A 21843-nucleotide genomic window follows, 5' to 3' on the forward strand; every position below is an offset into this window, starting at 1 on the left:
GTTTTTGACCTTCCTTCGCGAAGGCTGTCGGTGACGACGAAATCTTCGTTATCGAACTACTCTCGCGACTCGAGTTGTTTAAATGCTTCGTATGTTATACCTTACCTTTCACTACGTGGAACAGAATAATATTGCCATTGTCCATCTTCCCAACTCCACGACAGTGTTTCTCAACTTAAAACCGTGTAACGGTGCGGTGTAACAGTTTCATCTATCTTGAAAGCGATAAGTGCTTTACCAAGCAGCACACCACGTACAGTAGTTCCAGCCCTCCGTTTCGTTCGTCACTTTATATCGCTAAATGAAGCACACAAACACACACCGATAGTATTGTTATTTAAATATATGTATATATTTTTTCTCGCTATGTCACGTTTTATTTTTTCCCGCGTTTCATTTCAGATTCTTTTCACTAGTTTCTCATTAAAGATAGACTAAACCGACTTTACACAATTTGACTTACACTGCGCGCCCGGTTTGTGTTTTTTTTTCTCCGTGTGTTGTTTTTACTTCTTCAACATCATCTTCATGCGCATGTCATTTTTCCCTACACGCGTGTATGTTTTGCGTGCACGGCGGTCATTTGCTTCTGCTTGGAATATTCGTTCGATTGCTTTAGGTAACACACACCCGTGTGTTGGGGGAAGCCGTTCCGTGTTTAACTACTCATTCCCGGGCGGAATGTTGCTCCTTCGAAGCAAAAGGCTCTGAGAGCCCGTATCTCCATCCTTCCGCAACGGACGTGAAACAATTGAAGATACGTCCGTCGCATTTCCGGGGGTAAGCACTTTACTGTTTTGTTATCTACGAGCTTTCATTACGTTCTAGCTGCTCTAGTTCTCTGCTACTATTTTGCTTTCGGCTATTTTTGTTTCATTTGTTAATTGTTGTTTTGCTATTATATGTGTTTTACATCACTGCTTCACCGCCGTTTTGCACAACTTTTCCAATTTTCATATCCTTTTTTATCACTATCCTCTATCACGTTCTTTTCTTTCATCTTTCAATTTCGTTTCTTCTAATTTTTATACATCCCGTACAATCTCGCACATATTTTTGCCTGTTTTTAACTTCTTTTATATTGATTATTTTTCTGTTTTTTTTTCTCTCCCTCCCTTTCATTCGCTTTTTTGTGTTGTGCTCTAAAATTATTGTTTCTTTTCATTATTACTTGATTAATGATACGGAATGATTTTATTATCTTTTTGGTGCCTGCTGTGAGTCACCGATTGGTGAGAAGGAAAGTAGAACTTTCTCTTCCCTGTTAACACAACGCCTGCTGAACGCCGTTTATAGCGATCCGTTGTGATTGTTTTACCACCAACAACACTCACTAGCTACAAACGAAACAAAACGGAGCACCGTAAAGCAAATGAATGACAGCGAAGACACACACACGTAATATTGTTTTACTGAGGCACAAGAAAAACAAAACCATTTTAGCTCTAGCATATCACCGATTATGTTTCATACCAGCTCGCCAAGCGACGATTCATGAATCCTTTTGCTTTTGTTTTACGAAAAAAGATACTCCCATTCGAATCAGCTGCCATGCACGATCCCGCCTCGCTCAGAAAACACTATCTAAACGTGATTAGCTTATCACCATGACTTCGCTTAACACTATCCCGATTTGACCCATTGACCGAACTCAAACAAAACGTATAATGCAAGGCTTATTCTAAAGCTTAAATCACCATTATGTTATGTCTCTTGTACCAGAGTATGCATTACGGTAGCAGTTCTCTTACGCCACTCATGCAACATGCTGCACTCGCACACACACACACGCAAAGTGATGAATGATATGGAAATGAACGTACGATTTGGATTTATCAAAACTAAACTAACGTTCGATCAACCGGCATGATGCGCACAAGCATTTAATTGGTGCAAAAGGAGTCCTCCTGAGAAGGTTTTCCCATATTTTGTTTTGTCTAAGCGTGTACTACTTCAAACATCCTCGTGATCGTTACTCTCCAGTTTGTTTCCTTTCTTATCGCTTCGTTCATTTCACGTACTAAATGCTTTCGTCTCTGAAATGCTGCACCGATGATCGATATGAAAGACTTGTTGGGCTTTGTTTGCTTGCCTTCAGAATGCAAACAATAGATTGTTCTGAACCATTTACCGAATCCCGAAACCGTGCCACGAATGCAATCGCAATGAAGGCAATAATGTTTGGACATATATAACGATAACAAAACACAAAAAAAAACACATTTTATTGCCCCTTGTATCCTGATGTTTCTTGCTGCACATTCCGATGGGTGGTTGGAAAATAGTGTTTTCTATAAACTGGATGCATGCAAGCCTAATGCAAACTAATGATAGCCAGGAATAAATAAGTTATTATCCGCAACTCAACAGGGCACAGCTTCTATTACACTTTTGCAGCGTTGCACGCCAAAAATTAGCACGTCGTAATGTTGATACAGGATAATCATGCAATTATGGGTTGGATTCTCAGAATGTCATTATGCTGTATATACCAGTCACTCCATGCATGCGAAACCGTCGAAAGGATATGCTAAAACCTTTCAAACAGAAACATTCAAAGATTTCACTTAAATATTCGAACACACACACACACACACAATCACCCAAACCAAATCGAATGAACATTCGGGACCGTGTTTCTCGCGTGCGCAGAAATACTCTCCTGCGAATGCTATTTTCGCTACAACCGGGAAACAATGTACAGGAGGGAAACTATAAATAATTTAATATACATAAAGCTTGTGAAAAAGAAAGTCTCAAGTACGCAACCCTTTTTCCAGGCAATTGGGAAGAGGGTTGCAATTTAGGATCGTTACGCGAGAGCACGCATGTGTGGTTTTTCTTTGTTTTTAAAGGAAAAGTGGACTACAACATATGAGCATTTATCTGCCAGAAAAGTTTCTCGCAGCAAGTCGCAACAATCAGCAGTGATGTCTTCTACGTTACACGTGTCTACTGGTCTACTGCTTTAGTGTGTCTTCGATGCGTAACTGTGTCTTGTTTTCACTTTCATGATCGATCGAGCTGACCTTTCTTTGCAATCTTTGCCTCAACTACACACACGCGCACATCCCTCTTTTTATCTTTCGCCGCTCTTGTAAACCAATTCCTCACGCGCTTACATCACATATACGATTAAACGAATTTACAATCATGAAGTCTATCACCCAGAAGGTATGTGACACAATCCCGTACCTCTAATTTCTCTCTTCTACTGCATGCTCAGGCACGAAAACAGATCTTCATATCCAGCCGGTTCATGTGAGCGATTTGGATTTGTTTGGTTCTTTGTGTTCCTTTTACTACACTAACACCCGCTGTCATTTAAAATGATTCTCTTTCGTTCAATTGGGATCTTAGGATCGTAGGAGAATTTTCTTTAGGCAATGGTGTCCTCGAACACACCCGCCCCATTTGTGGAAAGCGTCCGAATAACTGCCTCATAAAACTTGAAACACATAATGAACGAACCGGAAATGCAAACCCGCTACGCTGTCCGCGAGAAACCCGACAGCAATCCCACGGATATTACTCGGTGCACTGGCAATCGACGAATCTACGAAAGCAGCAAAAAGGGGGTCCAATGGTTGACGAACTGCCCCGCAGTATCCCCTCGGCGGGAGGGAAGAGAGATGTGTAAAGGCAGGCGCGCGCAATTCAATCTAAACCGGCCCGACATCGCTCTGATACCGTGCCGTCAGATAGTTGGCGGCTTCACTCATCTGCTCTAGCGACCGGTACAGGCCGATCAGATGCGTGCGAAACTGTTTGGCAAGCTCGGCGCTACGGTCCTGCTCTTGGTTACCTTCCGACTCGATACCGGAATCGTTTTCCGCCGACGTTTCGCTGTCGGAATCGCTCAGCGTGCTCGCCGAGTTGGAGGATGCGACCGATACCGTGCTCGGGCGTCGATTGTGACCCTTTGCCGATTGCGCCGCCATCGGAGCGGGACTGCTGTTCGCATCGACCACCTTTTCGCTTCCGGTCACCGTGCTGCCGGTGGATCCGGTACTGCTGTTGGTGCTCGTGGTCACGTCCGTGGCTGTATTGCTGCTGCTGCTGCTGTTAGTGCTATTTGCGGTGGAGTTGTTCGTGCCGGTGGTGTCAGTGTTATTGCTGTTACCCTTGGACGAGGTCGAGCTCTTCGTCGCACAACCCATTACCACCGACTCCTCGACACTGTCTTCCGCATCCTGGCGTCCCCAAAGCAAATCCACTTTCACCACCTTCAGCATGTTGTACAGTGCGAACAGTTCTGAAGTGTTTAGGGTTTCGCGTATCGACGCACGGTTCGACTTCTTGCCGTGATGTGCTCCGTGGTGTTGTGCTTTCGGTGCGGCTGGCACGGTATCTGTTGCATCACCAACCTATGTATCGATAGGGAAGAGAACAACAATACACCAAAGGTTAGACACCAGCTTTTATGCTTCTTTACTTCGCTAATATGTTTTGTTAGTGCTTCAATTGGGCGTCAAGTTAGAATAGCAAATAAATGCAAACACATCCAAAGATTCACCGGATTACAAAGCTTTCCATAAACATTTCACTATCCTACTTCTTGCATACTAGGTGAATGTACCTTCAGGCAACATCGTGCAAAGTTAAGGACCTCACTTAAAAAATGGCCGTGAAGCTTGTACCAAATAAAACTATTTTTGCGTATCTAAGTGAGAGTGCTGCTGTGCATTGACAAGGCAACTTGTCATCATCAGATTACAAAGCACAATAACAAACGGAACGAGCGTTACAAGAGTGACCACAATGCCTCTATTGTAAAGATTTCACTTTCATTTTGTAAAGAAAAAGAAAAATCAGTTATTACAACAATGTGATTGGCAGCATAAATATGCACAAAGACGCGAAAAGAGAAACTTATTTTCCATCGTGCGATTTTCTGCATGCAACAATCGATGGGATCGATGCACACACATACGATAGAGCTTTACAAGGGTTTGCAAAAATGCTCTAAATGTTATGTTTATTGCACACGTTTTATAGCTTGCTTCCGTTTATTATTGTCTTTGGTGTGTTGATAGATTTGGTATTAAACTTCATTGATAGTAGATGCCTGCCTGACTGACTGGAATTATCCCATTAATGACCACACATCTGATAATTTGCAACACTTTAGCAAGTGCACGTTGGCTTCAAAATTAACCATTCCCGTAAAGGGCTATGCTTTCACAGTTCCAGCGTATAAAGTGTCAGTGAAAGGAGGAAGGAAATACAAATGCATCGTATCGCGTAAGGGCCACTGCTCCTCTCGCGCGTTGATGCAACAATACACATTAACGAAAAACCGCTGAATAGAGCAGAGAGTTTGTGGATGTGAAGTTGCGAAAAAATGTCGGTGGATTTTTTGTTTTCTTTTGCGGCCACACTTGTTGTGAATGCATGGGGAAAATTGCAAACCATGAAGCCGCCGCCGCCGCCGAACGAATGGCGCCTCGCCACACAGTATGCAGCAGCGAGCAACTAAACACTTTCTTGGCTTTCTTGACCACCCAACACAAGCATAGCATACGCTACCGAACCGCTGCCGACTGTTTCTTGCCATTTTCATTGTGCGGCTAAAAGCGACCTGCTGAAAGCGGCTTGCTAGCAAACATACCTTTGCTATTGCCACATCAGAGGATTTGAAAAGTGGAAACAATCTACGAAAGGCAAAGCTTTGCGATTTTTGTTTTTCATGTTCCACTGCATAGTGATTATTTGATGGTCCAAAATTGCTGGCAATATTTACTTATTACCACTTACTTATTGCACATTCTAATTTGTAAAATTGATACAAACAAAATATATACCAATTTTAAAAATTGTAGGAATTTTCAGCTTTCCCGATGAACAAATATATCTCTTCAAAAATTGTCTATAAAGTAAATGATACAGAAGAGCTAATTCGGGTTTTCAGTATACGTATTTTAGGACCTCAAATAAGAGAGGTATTGACCAATTGTATCGTAGTGATCAATTGTTATAATTAATTATTAAAGTGTAGAAAAACGATTTTCCTTAAGCATTTCTAGTATTTAATGTGTATTCTTTAATTTGTATTCGTTATTTGGAAGAATATCTTCATAAAATATGAATTAATTTCAAGTGATGATTGTGTAACCTCAACAAATTAATTAAGATGAGATGGATAGGATGAATTATATTTCACTTTCGATAGAGAATAATCCATCCATACATTTTTTAATTGATGCATCATATATTGCATTTACTTTAAAGAACGCCAACATTACAATCAATCAATTTACCTTGCAATCCATTAACCTGCATGGTACCAGTATCGTTTCGTCCATGGTGTTTACGTTTCGGACAAACTTATCCATGGCATTCAATATACTTTGTTTAGAGAACTCCTGGTCATCGTGTCGAGCGATCCGTCGCAAGCAGTTTCTAAAATAAGAAGAAAAAGAAAAAAAAACATGAAACATTTCAAAAATACAAAACAAAACTTAATTACGGCACACAGTAGTAAATAGAAGCATGTGAAGGATACTGAAGGTGAACGACAGCCGGATATCAGTACTTCAAGGGCAGATTGTATGAATGATCGGTGCAATTAATATCGCAGTATATCAACGAGAAGCCAGGGAAGAGATAACTACACGTATGCTTTCCCATACTTCACTAACCTATCGTTAATCAATAAAAAAGTATTGTTATAATGACGTAAATGACCCGAACGTTATCAACCAATCATATCAAGACCTAGAATATCTCATTAATCATGGAAAGCATTCTGGTTCGCAAGTTATGAATTAATAAAGCAATCGAGATACAACATTCCACGCACTCTTCAGAAATGTCATGCAAAATTTAACTACCTCGGCGCACATTTCGTCAACCAAGGAGAGTTTGTGTTTGGGAGCCCTTTTCTGAAGCATCCGAAGCTTGTTTTGCATACTCGAGCATAAACACAGGTTTGCGGTGCTTTTGCACTAACGCTTACGACTAAAAACATTCCCCAAGAAGTGGCACAGCGTCAGCGACGAAAAGGCCTCAAGGTCCACGTTTACGTACACCGCGCCGTGCACAACCCTGGCCCCTCTTCTCTCTTTCTCTCCTTGTCCTCGCCTTCCGTAGCCGATCTACAAAACCGTACAAGTGTATGTTCCAAACACAGGTGCCGTCATACATCCATGTCTGGCTGGCTTTGCGGGGGGATCCTTCATAAATAAAGCACCCATATGTGACTGGCTCAAAGCGCAACACAAGAAAAAGTGGAACGAATTTTGTAGCAAAACAGGCGTCTAAATCAAATTCGCAACAGGGAAAAGCCTTATCGGAAGTGGCTGAAACGGTGGAACACACCTCAACAGTAAATGCAGTCAACATTTCGCATGCTCTTCGATGGCCCAAATATTGAACAAAACCTTCAAGTTCAAAAGCGAACCAAAGGAGAAATCATTGAAGTTACGAGTGAAAACTGTACCGCAGGTAGGCTGCTTGGTACCTCCCCGACATGCCATGGGTAGGTTGCCTTTGACCCAATCTACGCCCAACAACAATTCCGTGCTATTCTAGCACTATAGCCTCGCGCAGACCGGTGAGTGTGATAATTGGACTAGCCGTAATACTACCCTGGAACACGGCGGGAAACGGGTTACACGCATGGCGTAATCAACCAGGAACCGCAGACACGGCAAACATAATCGTGCCCGGTCATGACAGGTGCAATTGGGTACGAATCACATAACGATATCTCTCTATTGATCCGCCAGTAATGATGAAATACCTTTGGTAAAGGGTCGTTTGTCGCCATAACTGAGCGGGTGACATTAGGAAATGTTGCTAATGCTAGATGTAGAAGGGAATGTCTTGTTGCAATCTTCAAAATACAACTCAAAACTAACAAAACCCAAGACATTACACAGCTTATATGAATCAACGTTTCAATGTAAACAATTTACTCTGAATGAATATCAAACCCACTATTGGGTAATGGATGAGGTGGCCATATATTTGCGAACATTTATTTCTCGATACCATTAGCATCGAGGTGTGATCGACTGATTTTTCCACGAATAGTACTATCAGTTCCAGTTTGAGCAGTTATTCGTTCAAGTTCAAAACTGGTACGCGTTGTCACACATTTTCGTACGATACGTGCGCGGGGTACGACGTGGATATTCCATCCTAATCGCAACCTCCCGTAACCTTCTCCGCATTTTGGCATGCATGCAATATCTCATGCCAACGAATGTACAGTAATTGCTGGTCGTGATGCGCGGCGCAACATCGCAATCCTTCACCTTACTTCAAAGGGTATCCGCAGCACCCAACGAAACGCCTCCGTGGCGGCACTAGACCTTCCCCAAAAAAAAAAGGCTGCCACGTCCATCCGTCAACGCGCAGTTTCGCTACTGGAGGTCAATTGTCAAATTGTGTCGCGTCCAAAAACATCGAGTACGCTCACCAAGAGGAGTGTGACATTCCAAAGTCCAGCCTGACCATTCCAACGCCACCAACACCACCACCAAGGAAGGCAAGGCCTCCACGAAGGTGGGCACCGAATGGTTTCGGGTACCGTACCCGCTGCTGGTGGAACCAACACTGCGAGCCTTCCTTTACCACCATCTAACGGACAAACCAGTCCCTTTCATCAAACGTCTCAAGGTCCGGCAGTCGGTAGCGGACGACCATGCCAACTGGTGGGGCAGCGAGTATCACGAATAGACCTGCCCCCCCTAATAATCGCGTACTAGAGATGGGATGGTAATTTTGTTTTTGATAGCAAAAGGCGGTGCACGGACCCACACCATCGGAAGGTCGATGCGTTGTTTGGGGTGGCATTGTGGATGCAAGTGAGCTGCGCGATACTGCACGCATAATTGGACGCAGTGTCTTGAATATTAAGCACCTGTTCCGAAATAACGGTACGTGTGTCGCAGTCAGTAATGTAGACTTTTTCAATTTTGCTTTCACGTCCTGTGTTTGGATTTATTTCTTAAAGCCAGGCGTATTTTGAAGAAACTCTTAAACATCTAAATATGTTGGATTAACCTAACACTTTTTCAGCTCATAATACACAATTTTTATTCAGTCCCACCACTATTTTCCATGCCAATTTATGTAAGTTCAACATGGCTAAGACCAATTTTATTCTGAGGAACGGTATTCTAGTTCTTTACTATCATCAAAAGTAGATGCCTTCGAAATTGTTCTTTCCAGACTTCTTGATTCGAATTGATTACAATTTTAACCAAAAATGGTCCAAAAGCTTAAACTCCTAAAAGTTCGACGCCAATCGGACCTTGTTCGGAACCCAGCCCAGTAAAAAGTTTCTTCAGTTACTGTTGACGAGGGTAGAGGCGAAGTCATAGCAACTATAGGAGTAATAATGGAGTTGATCTTTTCATCAGAAAGTGTGAGATATTAGATTGACAGATGCCTGTAATCAATGTACGATGATCGCACAGGTGCCTCTACATTCTCTGCTATTCTCACAACAAAATTACGATATAATAACAAACAGCTGGGCACGCGCTTTTCAGGTGATTCAACATTTACCTCTTGATACTATTGGGTAAATATGTTTTTCCCTCCCCCCTTCAAATGAAAGCCTGTTCTTCTCTATACAGCTTAAAATCTCTCGGCTACTCTCGCTTTCATCTACGACGTGTTTAAATATGCCACCACCATGGGCCAAACACAGCCGCTGCGACTTTAAACCCAATCGAACGGGGCCGCGCGTGCCCTCTAGACCCACGCCCCACCTTTCTTCCAGCTGGTCTTCGGCCGAGATTGTGGTGCAACACACGTCGAAGATCTATCCCTACTACGAGCTTAAGACAGCAACGCACCACTATTGACACTGCAGGCGATCGCTGGTTTGTCGTGGGGACGGGTTTGGGGATTATTGCTTCACCGTCAACGTCGACTAGAGTCTGGGTCCAACCGGTCCACCTTTGTATGCTGTGTGCGCGGGCGCACACACACACACACAGACACACAAAGACACGACCGTCCAAGGAATGGTCGCGGCGTTCACTCGGTCGACCTTGGCAAAAATTAACTGTGAATGAACGCGACGCGATCTCATCGTCGATCATGCGCTACGAGACGCGATACAGCAGCGCCCTCATCAGCCTTTCCCGGTGACGTTGTGGGGGGCGTACGCCACAAAGCACGCCATCGACCGACGCGGTGCTGAATTGAGTCGGCAAACGCGCAACCAGCAGGTGAATGGTAGTTTTGTGACACGAGCAAGTGCAGCAGCCCGCGATCTATGCCGCACCAAAAATAAAACAATGACACACACGGGATGCCACGTAGCGTTTGCATGCTACCGTACTACTATGCAGCCCGCAGTAAGTGAGACAATAGTTGCAATCGGTCATTTCCTTTTAGCCTAAAGACTATTATAAAAATCACTACAAGAATTCAAATCGCTCACGGATCTCTAGGTTGATTGGGTTCCAACACTCACACTGCCTTGTCCGTAACACTCTATTGATCGTAACCTGCTCAATGTGGCCGTATCGCCTTGCAGTTGGTCCTCCATCAACTTCCATCAACTTCAAATGGGTGTTACATAAACGATTGACCAGCGATCGTACGACTAGCTCGAGGAATTTGGAGCGAAAGGAGACCAGTGTGATGCTGCAAACGCAACCGCCTCACAACATACCGAAACGATGCCTCCCGCTGCTCCAACTGGATGATGGAAATCTTAATCGCCAGACAAGAACCGTTGGAGGAGCCACTGTCGTAGACCTATCCCACCGTTTCTTTTTCTGTTATTTTGCTCCAGCATTGCGGAATGTATTGCGAGTTCCACAAATTTTGGAATGGCAAAACAAAAAACCCCCCTCATACACGGGACGTAACCGGGTTACGGTCGGATGATTTTTTTTGCGAAACTTTCGGACAACTTTCGATGCTTTGGACATCTCTCCCGTACGCTGGCGGGAGTGTCCTCGACATGCTTAGCGAAACCCCGATGCCCCCGATGGCCAAAACAAACAGGCAAAAGGTGACATAACGGCAACGGATCTGTAGTTTGTAATCACAAACATATATTCCACAACAATACTATTGCCCCAGACATCAGGAATAAGAAGTATTGAGAGAACATCGGTTTTGTTGCCGCTGTTTTACACGCGGGACACACATTTCCGGCAAATATTTACAACCATTTCCAGCCATGCAGAAACGGCCACTCAACTTGCGAAGCAACATAAGAACTCTCTGGAATTGTTTACGTTTTGCAGACATTAACACTGCGAACCGTCATGGTGGGGAGGCGATCATTCGTAGGCAATCAAGAAGTAAAAGTTGTTTCGAATTATGTTGTTCGTTGATGACCTCCCGGTTGGGGTCGTTTCATCCCTCCAAGGACAGGTGGGGACTGCCTTTGTAAAGATGCCCTGAAGGTGTGCCAATGTCCTTCGCAAGATCTCTTCCTTCTTCCCAATAGTGGGGTCTTCATTGTCTTAAGTTAGAAAGCTTATCGATCTTTGATTTGTAGTCAAGTTGTATCATGTTGAAGATCGGAACATCGCAGTATTGTCTTAGGCCAATTTAGACGTTGAGATATTTGCAACATCTCACTCATTCATTTCATCCGTAGTGTTCATTTAAATTTCTAAAATATGGTAAACATGACCTAAGCTGCGTAAAACCGACTAGAAATAACCTTGGATTTAAACATTAGTCGTCTAGCTAATCGGAGCTTTTATTCGGAAAACTTCTTCTTCTTTGGTTTGAGATTTCTGGCTTTCTTTTGGCTTTATTTACCTTTTGCTGAATAGTCAGTCTTGCGAACGGGGCGAGTTTGGTGCGGATGAGTTGTCAATGGAACCAATTGTTGAAGCTCCTACCGATTATACCAACGGGGCAATTCCCAATTTTTATTTTTATTCGAGAAAAACTATCAGGCCGTCTAGAAACTAGTGGCTTAACCCAATGGGCCAGTCAAATTAGTTTGAAGACATTTTCTCCTCCAAACAGCGAACAGCTTTTCCCGGGTGCACGCGGCCCAAACCCCCCCAATAGTTATTAGGACATCACTCTATGTACAGAAAGCTAGCAACTTTTAAGCCACCAAACGTGAAGACACATAAAGAATGACAATCTGAAGGTATCATAGTGCTCACAGTAAAGGTCCACTATCAGTACGTCATATTCTTTGTATGATAAGGGTTCACCAAGGGGTAACAACTGAATATTCATTCCCTTTACTTCCTAGCAACAGGTTGGGAAGGGCACCAGGTTAAGCAGCGTATGGCCACCGTTTTAATTCGATCAGCATTTAAATTGCAACGATTCGACCGAGCGGCTTGATGAGCACACACAGGTCAACGGAGTGGTTTTATAAACAAACAGTTGAAAAATAGCATTAATTATACATACAAAAACTTTCCCCCTCTACATCGGGACGGACAAGAAGAAGGTTGGCAGCAGTTCCCATTTGCACACGATCGCTGCACAACAATGCGATTAAAGTATGACCCAGTAAGCGAATAATTAATTCACCTGCCAATTGATTTTTCTGGCGGCTTCATTCTATGGTCATCTTTTTTGTGCAATTCTTCTTCCTTGAGTTGTATAACAAAAAACAAGAACACCTACACAGCGCGATTTCGTACCACTTCCTGCCCATCGGATCGGAGCGACCTTATTTGACGCATCGTTGCAAATTCCAATGTCGGATGATTTAACGAAGGGTGTTATCGAAATGTTGTTATTAACTGGTTTTACCGGTTATGTTATCGCTAAAATACCTTGCAAATAGATAGACGATCCATGCACCATCTGCCATACACAGGCGCGGGTCGATAATTTGTAATAACCCCCGATGTGGTTTATAGCAACAGTCACACACTCTAATCTGTCGCTTATCGCATTTTCCCGACCAGCTGTACTAGTCGATATAACCTCAGACAGACGGGGATTTTAAATTTGCAGACCCAGACCCATGGCTCGGAAGCCAAAAAGTGCGGAACATTCCAGTGCCATAATAATATTGGGTTTCCTCTACCCTCCAGTGTAAATCCATTCACGTGATACACACTTCTTCTAGAAGACTTTTTTTTACAGATTGTGTGCGTGTTTTTTTTTATACGTGGCTTACACATTTTGTAACCTGTTCTTCTCTTTATCCCTCGATACCGTTTGGACCAAAGAAGGAAAAAAACGCGTTGGTCGTGTGAAGCGCGAATGAAGAAAATCATCTGATCGACGCGGAACCCCAATACGCAACGGCGTGTGTAGCAATAGAAGCCGCGCAGTACGTTGGTGTGAGTGTTTTTTTTTTCACCCTAACACTTTCAAGCTAACACACATCTCTAGCGTCATAGTAGGCACTAGCCATGTGTACGTATGTTCCGCCAACAAGGTGCAACGCGTCTAGTGCGCATGCACCGGAGCACATCAAGTGGATAGAAAATGCTTTACCGCACTATAGCATACAGTGGTGCGCCATACAGACACATTCCTGCACTCGAGCGGTGAGGCAATATTTGACACTTCAAAACCGCTGGCCAGTCAGCCGGGCGTTATTATTACCGGACGGATACCGAGAGATATGGTACCGTTTTTCTAACTCATCGATGATCATACGGGTAGGGTCTGTCAAGAACTAGGGCGATGGTATCAGCAGCGTTTGCAACAGTCAAGAGTTGTTGAATCATTTTCTGAATCATCGCTCAACTGTGCTGTTGAATCTTACCCAGATCTACAACGAAATTCTGCACCTTGCCTTTTGCATATCTGAAAATTAACAACGCGTACTGATCACGAACTTCGATCTAAAGGGCTATTGGTGCACTACTTTACCCGTAACTTCGCGATCTTGCCTGAACATAACTGGATGTGCTGACCTTAAGGCAACGCGCGACTTGAAGGCTAAACTGATATGTGCCGACCTTACTAAATCGTATGCATACATATCCAACAATCTAGTCAACCATGGCCCCAAACAAAACGACTTCGGTACGGTGCGTACCACATGCGAACGATCATGTTTCGTTTCGAAGGTGCGTTATGCGTGAGTGATCGATAAATGTTCCACCAGGGCCAAACAGCAATTAGCCCAACCAGTTGCCAACACGCTGGCAAAGCCGTGTGTATATCGCGAAATCGATGATTTGCAGGGACGATCGAAACAGCACAGTCTCGCCAAAAAGAGGAGAAAGAGATAAATAAACGGACACATCGAAAGGACACGAGCGTGCTGTGGATGAAACTTACCGGCTGTTTTCCATGTTTGTGGGCAGATCCGTGTAACCGTTCATCGTCCTGTATGGCGCTTGGTGTGCTGGAGGTTGGATATATTGTCGTGTGGATTTTACAGATGCTTGAACCAACAGGAACAATCAGCTTTCTGCTTCGGATTTTCCTAATTTTCCGATAATTTTTACTTCTCGTCAGGCACACTCGAGTGTGCTCAGACACACACACACACGGCAACAAAAACACGCGCACACACACACACACTGTTACCGGAAAACCCACCGTCACACTATGGAACTATGGAGGCTGAATGCGGCAGAGCTACTTGGATTGTACAAATGTGTTTTTCCCTCGTATCCGACCGATTTCAGGGATTTCCTTACTTTTGGTGATTTTCTATCTTGCTCTCCCGCTCACTCTCTATCTTGCCTTTGCCTTCTCTCGTTGTACGCCCTTTCTGGCTTACGCACGCACTGATGCTGGGGAGCGCGCTAGCGGATATTTCTGATATTTTGTTTAACTGCTGCTATATTAACTTGCTTCGGTTGCCTTGCCAATGCTTCACATGCCACACTGCAATTTGCACACTGCAGAGACAAACACATAACACATACGCACGCACGCACACCACACGTTGGTTCAGCAGAGGAAAACGAAACTTTTGCTTGGCCGAAATTGTTGGATCATTCACAGGGACGACGACGACGACGACAGCCTTCACCTTTAGTATGGCGCTACGAAAGGTGTACGGAGACTTTTCCTTCGACGATTGACTTATACCCGGGGGTGTTTAGGTGTTTAGGATGAATTTCGTTTTCCTGGCTACGGGGGCGGCGAGCCGTTTTGAGTTTCTCTCGCGGACACACAACCTACGCGACGCGGCGGACGATTTCCAATTGAAAAAAATACGTTACTGCCGCGGAAGGTAAACGATTCGTGCCGTACCAAGCTGTACAGTGCACCACACTACCAGCGCACACCGGCTGTGTAAACAAGGCTGACAACTATCGTGCAAAAGGGCGCCCAACTGGTTCAACAAAGTGGAAATGCATTTGTTTTCCAATTCTTTTTATATTACGTCCGAAAAAAACATCACAAAACAATGTTTTAACTAATATTCTGTCGAAAAACTGTAATTTATTACCAGCAGAACCTTTCTGTCACGCACTGTCTAACGCACACATTTACACTGCTACTGTCAAGCGTCGCCTTGCATCTCTTTCTTACCGATGTGACCCATGCGTATGCCGACTCTTTCGACGGATCGGCTGATCGGCCATTCGGCTCTCTGATTGGCTGATGGCAGGCAAGCGTGATAGTGTGTGCAAAATTCGTCAAACTTTCTCATGCCAAAACATTAGCCCTTTTTTTAGCTGTGTGTGTGTGTGTGCTAGCTAACGGTATGAGACGAAAGTTTTGTGATACAAAATTTTTCAAATTTCAAATCAAATTTCCGTTAGTAAAGAACGTGCTGGAGGAAGCTTGTTTTAGATTAATATACCTTAGTTTTACTTATATATTTCTTAATTAATTTACTAATATATAATTGACTACAACTAAATATTTAACTAATTAAACCACGCAGGGGCCGACAATCTACTAAAACATTAGATTTCATAATTAAAATACATTTATACATTTTTGTACCACTCTTTGGAATATTCTTAAATCATCTGTCAATTATAAAAGCAAGCAATTGCAAATGTTGTCAAACCGAACCCACAATCAGAAAGTATCATTTAGTAAAGTACATTTTCTTATATAGTTCTTATAACAGACATAAATAATTGAGAATAATCATATGACGGCAGACATCAGGCCAAAGTAGAAGGGAAGAAAATATAATTGAAAGCAAGACAGTTGTACAGCACAGAAGTGGAAAAAACTACCGCGAGGATCTGGAGGCAGGAACAGCAAACATCGTATGATCGTACGATTTTTTGCCTCATTTTTTGGTCCACTTGAACCCTTTCATACTTCGATCCTCTTTTCTCCATCAGATGCATCCGTTATCCTTTAAGGTAGCTCACCATCTTTATGAGAATTGAAATAATTAAGATTTATTGCCTGATACCAAGATTTGTGATAAATAATTCTAGTTTGTTTGATGTTATTTGCACTGTTTCCATATGTGAAAAAGTAATCCGTTATCATTGAATAGTCCACTCAAGGGTTCGGTGAAGTAATATTGAAATATGAACTGCTCGCTAGAATGCAGTTCCCACTCACATCCTCTGCGGGCAGTATTACGAAAGTTCTAGGTCGTCGTTTCGTGTTTCGCATATTTTATTAATTCGATTGAGCTTTGCGAGAAGCAAGGGAATACGACGACAAAAAAAAACCATGTGGCGTGATGCAATGGAATCATACGACAGGGATCGCCAATTTGCACTGGCCTGATCACGATGGTTAGCATTGCTTTTGTCAAACGGAAAGTTCTAGATCTGGCATGATTTCGAATCACTTAAGCACACTCTAGCTCCTACCCTGTATGGCGATGGCTTTAGTGGTCAGTCATGTCACCCACGATGGATAATTTGTACGGCAAACAACTACTCATTATGCAACGGCTACAATTGAATGCACATGTGCCGACTGATAAGCCGACCCGACATTCACTTTCAAAGATTCATTCCGATACCAGGCCAAAACCTTTGCCGAGAGTATCGCATTTTTGATGACACACCGTTTAATGTCTTTTGATCTGAGTGACAAAGCGCTATCATTTCCCGTTGATAACGCGAACACGCGATTTTGAGGAAGTGCGAATAAGTAGTAATGACAAAAGCAGGAATTTAGGATGTTTCTCCCAAATGTTTACATATTCCAATCGGTACCAAAAAATAAGATTTTTTGATGTCAATGCTATAAATGTCTCTCTCAGATCATCATCCTGCAAAAACCACAAATAATATGACATCACACAGTTTAATGCGTAACACAAAAAGGTTTGAAAAACTTCTATCTTAAATAGCAACATTGAAGAACTAATAAAATATTAATCACCTGTAAGCTGTTAAATATTCGAAAGTAAACCGTCCTACCGTATATTAACTAGTTCCACGCTGTGTCGTTGTGGAACTCAAACTCAATTAAATTCTAGTTCCATACATACTGCGTAGGTGACACTTTGTCTGGTTTATAGCCCTAAGTCCTCAGGTATCTCCGAGTTTCACATTAACAATTCAGTCTATTGATTCATAAAAAAGCAGTCAGTACTAGCTAGACGTTGAAGGGATTCCTTGACGATCAACGTGTTCTCTCCATTCCTCATCTCAAGCGACACTTAAACAAAACAGGTCTTTACAGGTTTTATTGTTAGTAAAATGCTCACAGCTAATATACGGTTCAATAGACTAAACGCATTTATTTGTTGATAAGTATTGGGAATGCCAACCCTTTGTGGGAAGTACCGATGACTGAACGCACTATATTGTGGAAGCACATGTAACGGCATGTGCAGTTCATCTAATTAACGACTTGCTGTAATTATTACATCCAGTTGTCTGCTCATGCACTTCTGTATCACACGATGCTGCACTAAAATACTGTCATGAAATCAGTATCCTGTGTCCAGCTACGCGCCGTTGATTGTTACTACTATATATTATTATTTGTTTTAATCAATTAAAATCGGGATGTGCGCGGACGCACTTCCCGGCTACCAAAAATTGCGCATACGAGTCATCCACGTGAGGGATAATCGCAGGGGTCAACCCAACCCAGTGTGCAATGGAAGAGCCTCGCCCTGGGGGAACCGCCTTGCTGATCACGGTAACCCCTATGCCAGGTAAGTATGCTTTCTGCCACGCACTCTGGCCCACCCCATCGGCCGGCTACATGCAGCCCTAGCGATTGTTAACCGCCGCTCTACCCGTATCCTTCTCATCTCTCACACCACACAACAGCGGGTCCACACTGCGAAAGCAAATTCGCTTTTCAATCCCAGGTGGCTACGCACCGGGAAAACTGCTTTCTTGTACTATGGAAATTTTCCGGACTTACTTTAAGTGTATTGTAATTCAACACTTTTCTTAAAATATTAATCCTAAAAAAAATATACAAACATCTTGAAAAATGCACCGAACTCTTTTCTTTCTGCAATACGTTCGCTCCCTTCAAACGCTATTGACAACCGGCGCCACAGTTTTCCCAATGTTTTGCGTTTGTCAAAAGCCGGCTGGCGAACCGAAACAAATCGTTGCGTTGTCGTGTTGCAGCTAAAGAATGTCCCGATTTTTAGCTCTTTTCGCTAAACCATTTCCCATCATTGGAATGGTTCACGTGAAAGCATTACCAGGTAAGCGAAAGGACTAAAATCTGCTCCGGAAAACTTCACTAGTGTGTTCTACCCACAGGAACTCCTCTGTACCAGGGAAACATGGAAAGCATTATCAGTGCAGTGCGTGCCGAAGCGACCATTTATCGGGAATGCGGCGTGGTAAGCCTGATTGGATACATTCGCACTGTTAAGTTCCGGCTCAGTGAGACTTATTTTCATCCCGTAGGATGGACTGTTGGTTGAAAACATGCATGACATTCCCTACATTCGACCGGCCGACGGTGTCGGTCCGGAAATTACCGCTGCAATGAGCCGAGTAGCGCTGGCAGTACGTGAAACGGCACCGGACATACCGTGTGGAGTGCAAATTCTTGCGGGCTGCAATCGCGAAGCACTGGCCGTGGCAAAAGTGTCCCAGTTGCAATTTGTACGCGCAGAAGGCTTCGTTTTCGGTCACATGGCCGACGAAGGTTTTACGGATGCGTGTGCTGGGTCTTTGCTGCGATATCGTAAACAGATCGATGCGGATGATGTACTCGTGATAACAGATATCAAGAAAAAGCATAGGTTAGGCATAAGAGGAGAATGTTCTACATAGGTTTAGCAGAAGATACTGATTCTATCCTCTTTTCAGTTCTCATGCCATTACGGGTGATGTATCGATAGCGGAAACGGCACATGCGGCTGAATTCTTTCTATCCGATGGCTTAATCGTAACCGGAAGCTCTACAGGTTCTAGTGCCGAACGGAGCGATCTGGAAGCTCTACAAGGGAATACCACTTTACCACTCATCATCGGTTCGGGCCTAACGCTTGATAACTTACCCAACTATTGGACACTAGCACACGCAGCAATTGTTGGTTCCCATTTCAAGGTAAACGGGCATTGGAGTGCGGAGCTGTGCCGGACACGTGTGCAATCTTTCATGAAAGGTGTAGAAACGCTTCGTCGTCAACAGCCGAGCTAACTACTACCAATTAAACGTTTTATTCGTTTAAATAAAGCTATTTTTACGTTTTCTTTAGTAATAAATGACCCTTGGGTTTCAACTTTTCACCCAACTGCTTTCGTGTGGTTTCTTCTGCCTCCGCCAACTGTCGATTGTGTCGTTCTACGGCAAAGTCTACCTCTTTCGAAAGCGTTACGATTTGTTTAGCAATTTCTCGCTGTTGAATAATCCTTTTCTTCTGGTTGGACTGTGGATGAAGAAACAGATCAGTGCACGTTTTTCGATAAATTCACCCCACTATAATCGAAATACTTACCCCAAAGGGTGTCACACGCCCATCCATATAGGTGTAATCGGGAAGATGTGTGAGCGGACTGGATTTGTTTGGATTACGAACACATTTTTTCCTTTCCACATTCAAGACAGCGGCACCACGAGCAGATTGGACTCCTGTCGAAAGGGATTATACGTTTATTAAGCACACGTATCGCTACGCACCTTTTAACACCACGTACTGCCTACCTTTATGGAAAGATCGTAAAAACAGTACATTTTTAAGCACCGGCATTTTACACAATATCAAAACACTCCTCACGGTTCTATTATTTTGATTATCCAACAGCAAGGAATGTTGACAACAGCGGCGGAATATTTCCGCACACTGGTATCTCGCTGGTTCTTGGAATTCGCTCGAAATTAGACATATTGCATTATCTGGAAAAAAATGCTTCGTGAGAAAAACTCATCCTCATCTACTATTATTTTCCCTTGCATAAGATAATTGAAAAAATTAATTACAACGAATAAAATGCATTTCCGCTCAATCAACTCCAATGGTGCATAGCAGTGCTGAAACTAGCCGTATAGATGTATAGCTGTGATGTCACAACATATCAGTCAAACTTGACATTAATCGAAGATAAATATCAATAATATTAAAAAGCGAGCTGTGTGGAACTTTGTAAATTTTACCGTGCTGTGAATGGTATCACTTGAGCCAAAACCCAGCATTTAAGCAATAAAAATGGTAGTTAAAACAGCCAATTCCGACAAAGCATCGAAGACCAAACAGTCTCACATCGCTTCAGTGTGGAACCGTGCTATCAAACCCAATTCGGAATGGGCTGAAAAGGTACACCAGTTCTTCGGCAGAAGGAACTCCAATATACTGCTGCGTTCCATCTGAAACCCTAGTTAGGATTAATAACTTATCGAATGATTTAGAAACTATTTTATATCTCCTTATCTTCTTCCTCTCCAAGGAATTGTTAGTTGAATCTTAACAGTGAAGACAGAATCCACGTTCTGCTGAAACATGCCATACTAATGTCCACGTAATGCTTGCATTTCTTTCAGGATGATTTTCTGGATGTAGTATACTGGGCCCGGCAGGTGCTAAGCATTCTAATTGGAATAGTAATGGGTCTCATTCCACTGAAAGGATTCGTTGCGCTTGCTTTGTAAGTAGTTTAAGTTAACGCAATAAGGAAAAGTCCGCAAATATTCATCTCGTCTTTCAATCACTGCTACAGGTTTGCCTTGCTGAACTGTGGTGCCGTTTATCTGTACAGCACCAGCTTCCAGAACATTGACGAGGACGCGTACGGTGGCATGTGGGAAGTGGTGAAGGAAGGGTTCATGACATCTTTCGCGTGCTTTTTGGTCACGTGGATTATTTTCTACACCGGCATCCATTTCGATAGCGTTGTAATAGAGAAGAGTCTTTAGAATCTTTTCTAAATGCCATTGTTACACACTCATCCATGGGAGATTTGTAAAGCGGAAGTAAGGGGATGCGCTCGTTGTTTTGATTAATTTATTGTATACATTCATCAAATAAAACCCCGTACTGTGCGCGTTTTTACGCGTGCAACACAGAACAACCAAATAAAGAGAATGTAAAATGAATCAATCGAAAGTAGTTTCCTTATTCATCCTGGTGCTAATAATAAATTGTGGTAAGTTATTTATTGGTCAAATTACAAAGCATTATTAAAAATCCATTGCAAAAATAATAAATAAATTCCAAATCAAACACTTACAAATTGAATTCCCTTTACAATTGCATCGTCCTGTCAGGAGCATTACCGTTCGATCGATGCGTAGCCAACTGAGATGAGATGCGAATTTGCTTTCACTGTAGGAGATGAGAAGGATACGGGTAGAGCGGCGGTTAACAATCGCTAGGGCTGCATGTAGCCGGCCGATGGGGTGGGCCAGAGTGCGTGGCAGAAAGCATACTTACCTGGCATAGGGGTTACCGTGATCAGCAAGGCGGTTCCCCCAGGGCGAGGCTCTTCCATTGCACACTGGGTTGGGTTGACCCCTGCGATTATCCCTCACGTGGATGACTCGTATGCGCAATTTTTGGTAGCCGGGAAGTGCGTCCGCGCACATCCCGATTTCAGACACATCAAACAAACTCGG

The 21843-nt window shown here is 43.2% G+C and overlaps 4 protein-coding genes and 2 non-coding genes across 6 annotated transcripts; 3 read left to right on the forward strand and 3 right to left on the reverse strand.

Moving 5' to 3' along the window:
* Nucleotides 1-422: 422 nt before the first annotated feature.
* Nucleotides 423-15090, reverse strand: LOC128300995 (uncharacterized). Its single transcript, XM_053037275.1, has 3 exons — nt 14203-15090; nt 6261-6402; nt 423-4367 (listed from the first exon to the last, which is right to left on the reverse strand). Exons 1-3 carry the CDS (start codon nt 14244-14246, stop codon nt 3663-3665), a joined length of 891 nt encoding a protein of 296 aa, XP_052893235.1. The 5' UTR covers nt 14247-15090; the 3' UTR covers nt 423-3662.
* Nucleotides 15091-17817: 2727 nt separating this feature from the next.
* On the reverse strand, nt 17818-17982 carry LOC128306096 (U1 spliceosomal RNA). The gene has a single exon (XR_008287525.1). It is a non-coding gene; the product is annotated as a U1 spliceosomal RNA (small nuclear RNA).
* A 371-nt stretch (nt 17983-18353) lies between these two features.
* On the forward strand, nt 18354-19503 carry LOC128303213 (uncharacterized protein F13E9.13, mitochondrial). The gene is made up of 4 exons (XM_053040087.1): nt 18354-18484; nt 18543-18625; nt 18693-19033; nt 19101-19503. Exons 1-4 carry the CDS (start codon nt 18412-18414, stop codon nt 19432-19434), a joined length of 831 nt encoding a protein of 276 aa, XP_052896047.1. The 5' UTR covers nt 18354-18411; the 3' UTR covers nt 19435-19503.
* On the reverse strand, nt 19339-20044 carry LOC128303214 (39S ribosomal protein L52, mitochondrial). Its single transcript, XM_053040088.1, has 3 exons — nt 19939-20044; nt 19733-19866; nt 19339-19663 (listed from the first exon to the last, which is right to left on the reverse strand). The coding sequence occupies exons 1-3, from the start codon at nt 19982-19984 to the stop codon at nt 19478-19480; spliced, it is 366 nt and encodes a 121-aa protein (XP_052896048.1). The 5' UTR covers nt 19985-20044; the 3' UTR covers nt 19339-19477.
* A 307-nt stretch (nt 20045-20351) lies between these two features.
* LOC128304350 (respirasome Complex Assembly Factor 1) lies at nt 20352-21318 on the forward strand. The gene is made up of 3 exons (XM_053041529.1): nt 20352-20548; nt 20773-20876; nt 20949-21318. The coding sequence occupies exons 1-3, from the start codon at nt 20441-20443 to the stop codon at nt 21142-21144; spliced, it is 408 nt and encodes a 135-aa protein (XP_052897489.1). The 5' UTR covers nt 20352-20440; the 3' UTR covers nt 21145-21318.
* Nucleotides 21319-21653: 335 nt separating this feature from the next.
* On the forward strand, nt 21654-21818 carry LOC128306098 (U1 spliceosomal RNA). The gene has a single exon (XR_008287526.1). It is a non-coding gene; the product is annotated as a U1 spliceosomal RNA (small nuclear RNA).
* The last annotated feature ends 25 nt before the right edge of the window (nt 21819-21843 follow it).

Source organism: Anopheles moucheti, chromosome 3, assembly GCF_943734755.1.
Source record: "Anopheles moucheti chromosome 3, idAnoMoucSN_F20_07, whole genome shotgun sequence".
Classification (NCBI taxonomy): domain Eukaryota; kingdom Metazoa; phylum Arthropoda; class Insecta; order Diptera; family Culicidae; genus Anopheles; species Anopheles moucheti.

Bases quoted from the DNA above. Each gene is read 5' to 3' on its own strand.
- LOC128303213 (XM_053040087.1), top strand. From the start codon at position 18,412: ATGTCCCGATTTTTAGCTCTTTTCGCTAAACCATTTCCCATCATTGGA. The intron at 18,485-18,542 runs GTAAGCGAAAGG...TTCTACCCACAG, and splicing joins TCACGTGAAAGCATTACCAG to GAACTCCTCTGTACCAGGGA. The intron at 18,626-18,692 runs GTAAGCCTGATT...TTCATCCCGTAG, and splicing joins TTTATCGGGAATGCGGCGTG to GATGGACTGTTGGTTGAAAA.
- LOC128303214 (XM_053040088.1), bottom strand. From the start codon at position 19,984: ATGCCGGTGCTTAAAAATGTACTGTTTTTACGATCTTTCCATAAAG. The intron at 19,867-19,938 runs GTAGGCAGTACG...CCCTTTCGACAG, and splicing joins TTTACGATCTTTCCATAAAG to GAGTCCAATCTGCTCGTGGT. The intron at 19,664-19,732 runs GTAAGTATTTCG...CTTCATCCACAG, and splicing joins GGCGTGTGACACCCTTTGGG to TCCAACCAGAAGAAAAGGAT.
- LOC128300995 (XM_053037275.1), bottom strand. From the start codon at position 14,246: ATGAACGGTTACACGGATCTGCCCACAAACATGGAAAACAGCCG. The intron at 6,403-14,202 runs GTAAGTTTCATC...TTCTTATTTTAG, and splicing joins ACAAACATGGAAAACAGCCG to AAACTGCTTGCGACGGATCG. The intron at 4,368-6,260 runs GTAAATTGATTG...ATCGATACATAG, and splicing joins GCAGGTTAATGGATTGCAAG to GTTGGTGATGCAACAGATAC.
- LOC128304350 (XM_053041529.1), top strand. From the start codon at position 20,441: ATGGTAGTTAAAACAGCCAATTCCGACAAAGCATCGAAGACCAAACAG. The intron at 20,549-20,772 runs GTACACCAGTTC...CATTTCTTTCAG, and splicing joins ATTCGGAATGGGCTGAAAAG to GATGATTTTCTGGATGTAGT. The intron at 20,877-20,948 runs GTAAGTAGTTTA...TCACTGCTACAG, and splicing joins GGATTCGTTGCGCTTGCTTT to GTTTGCCTTGCTGAACTGTG.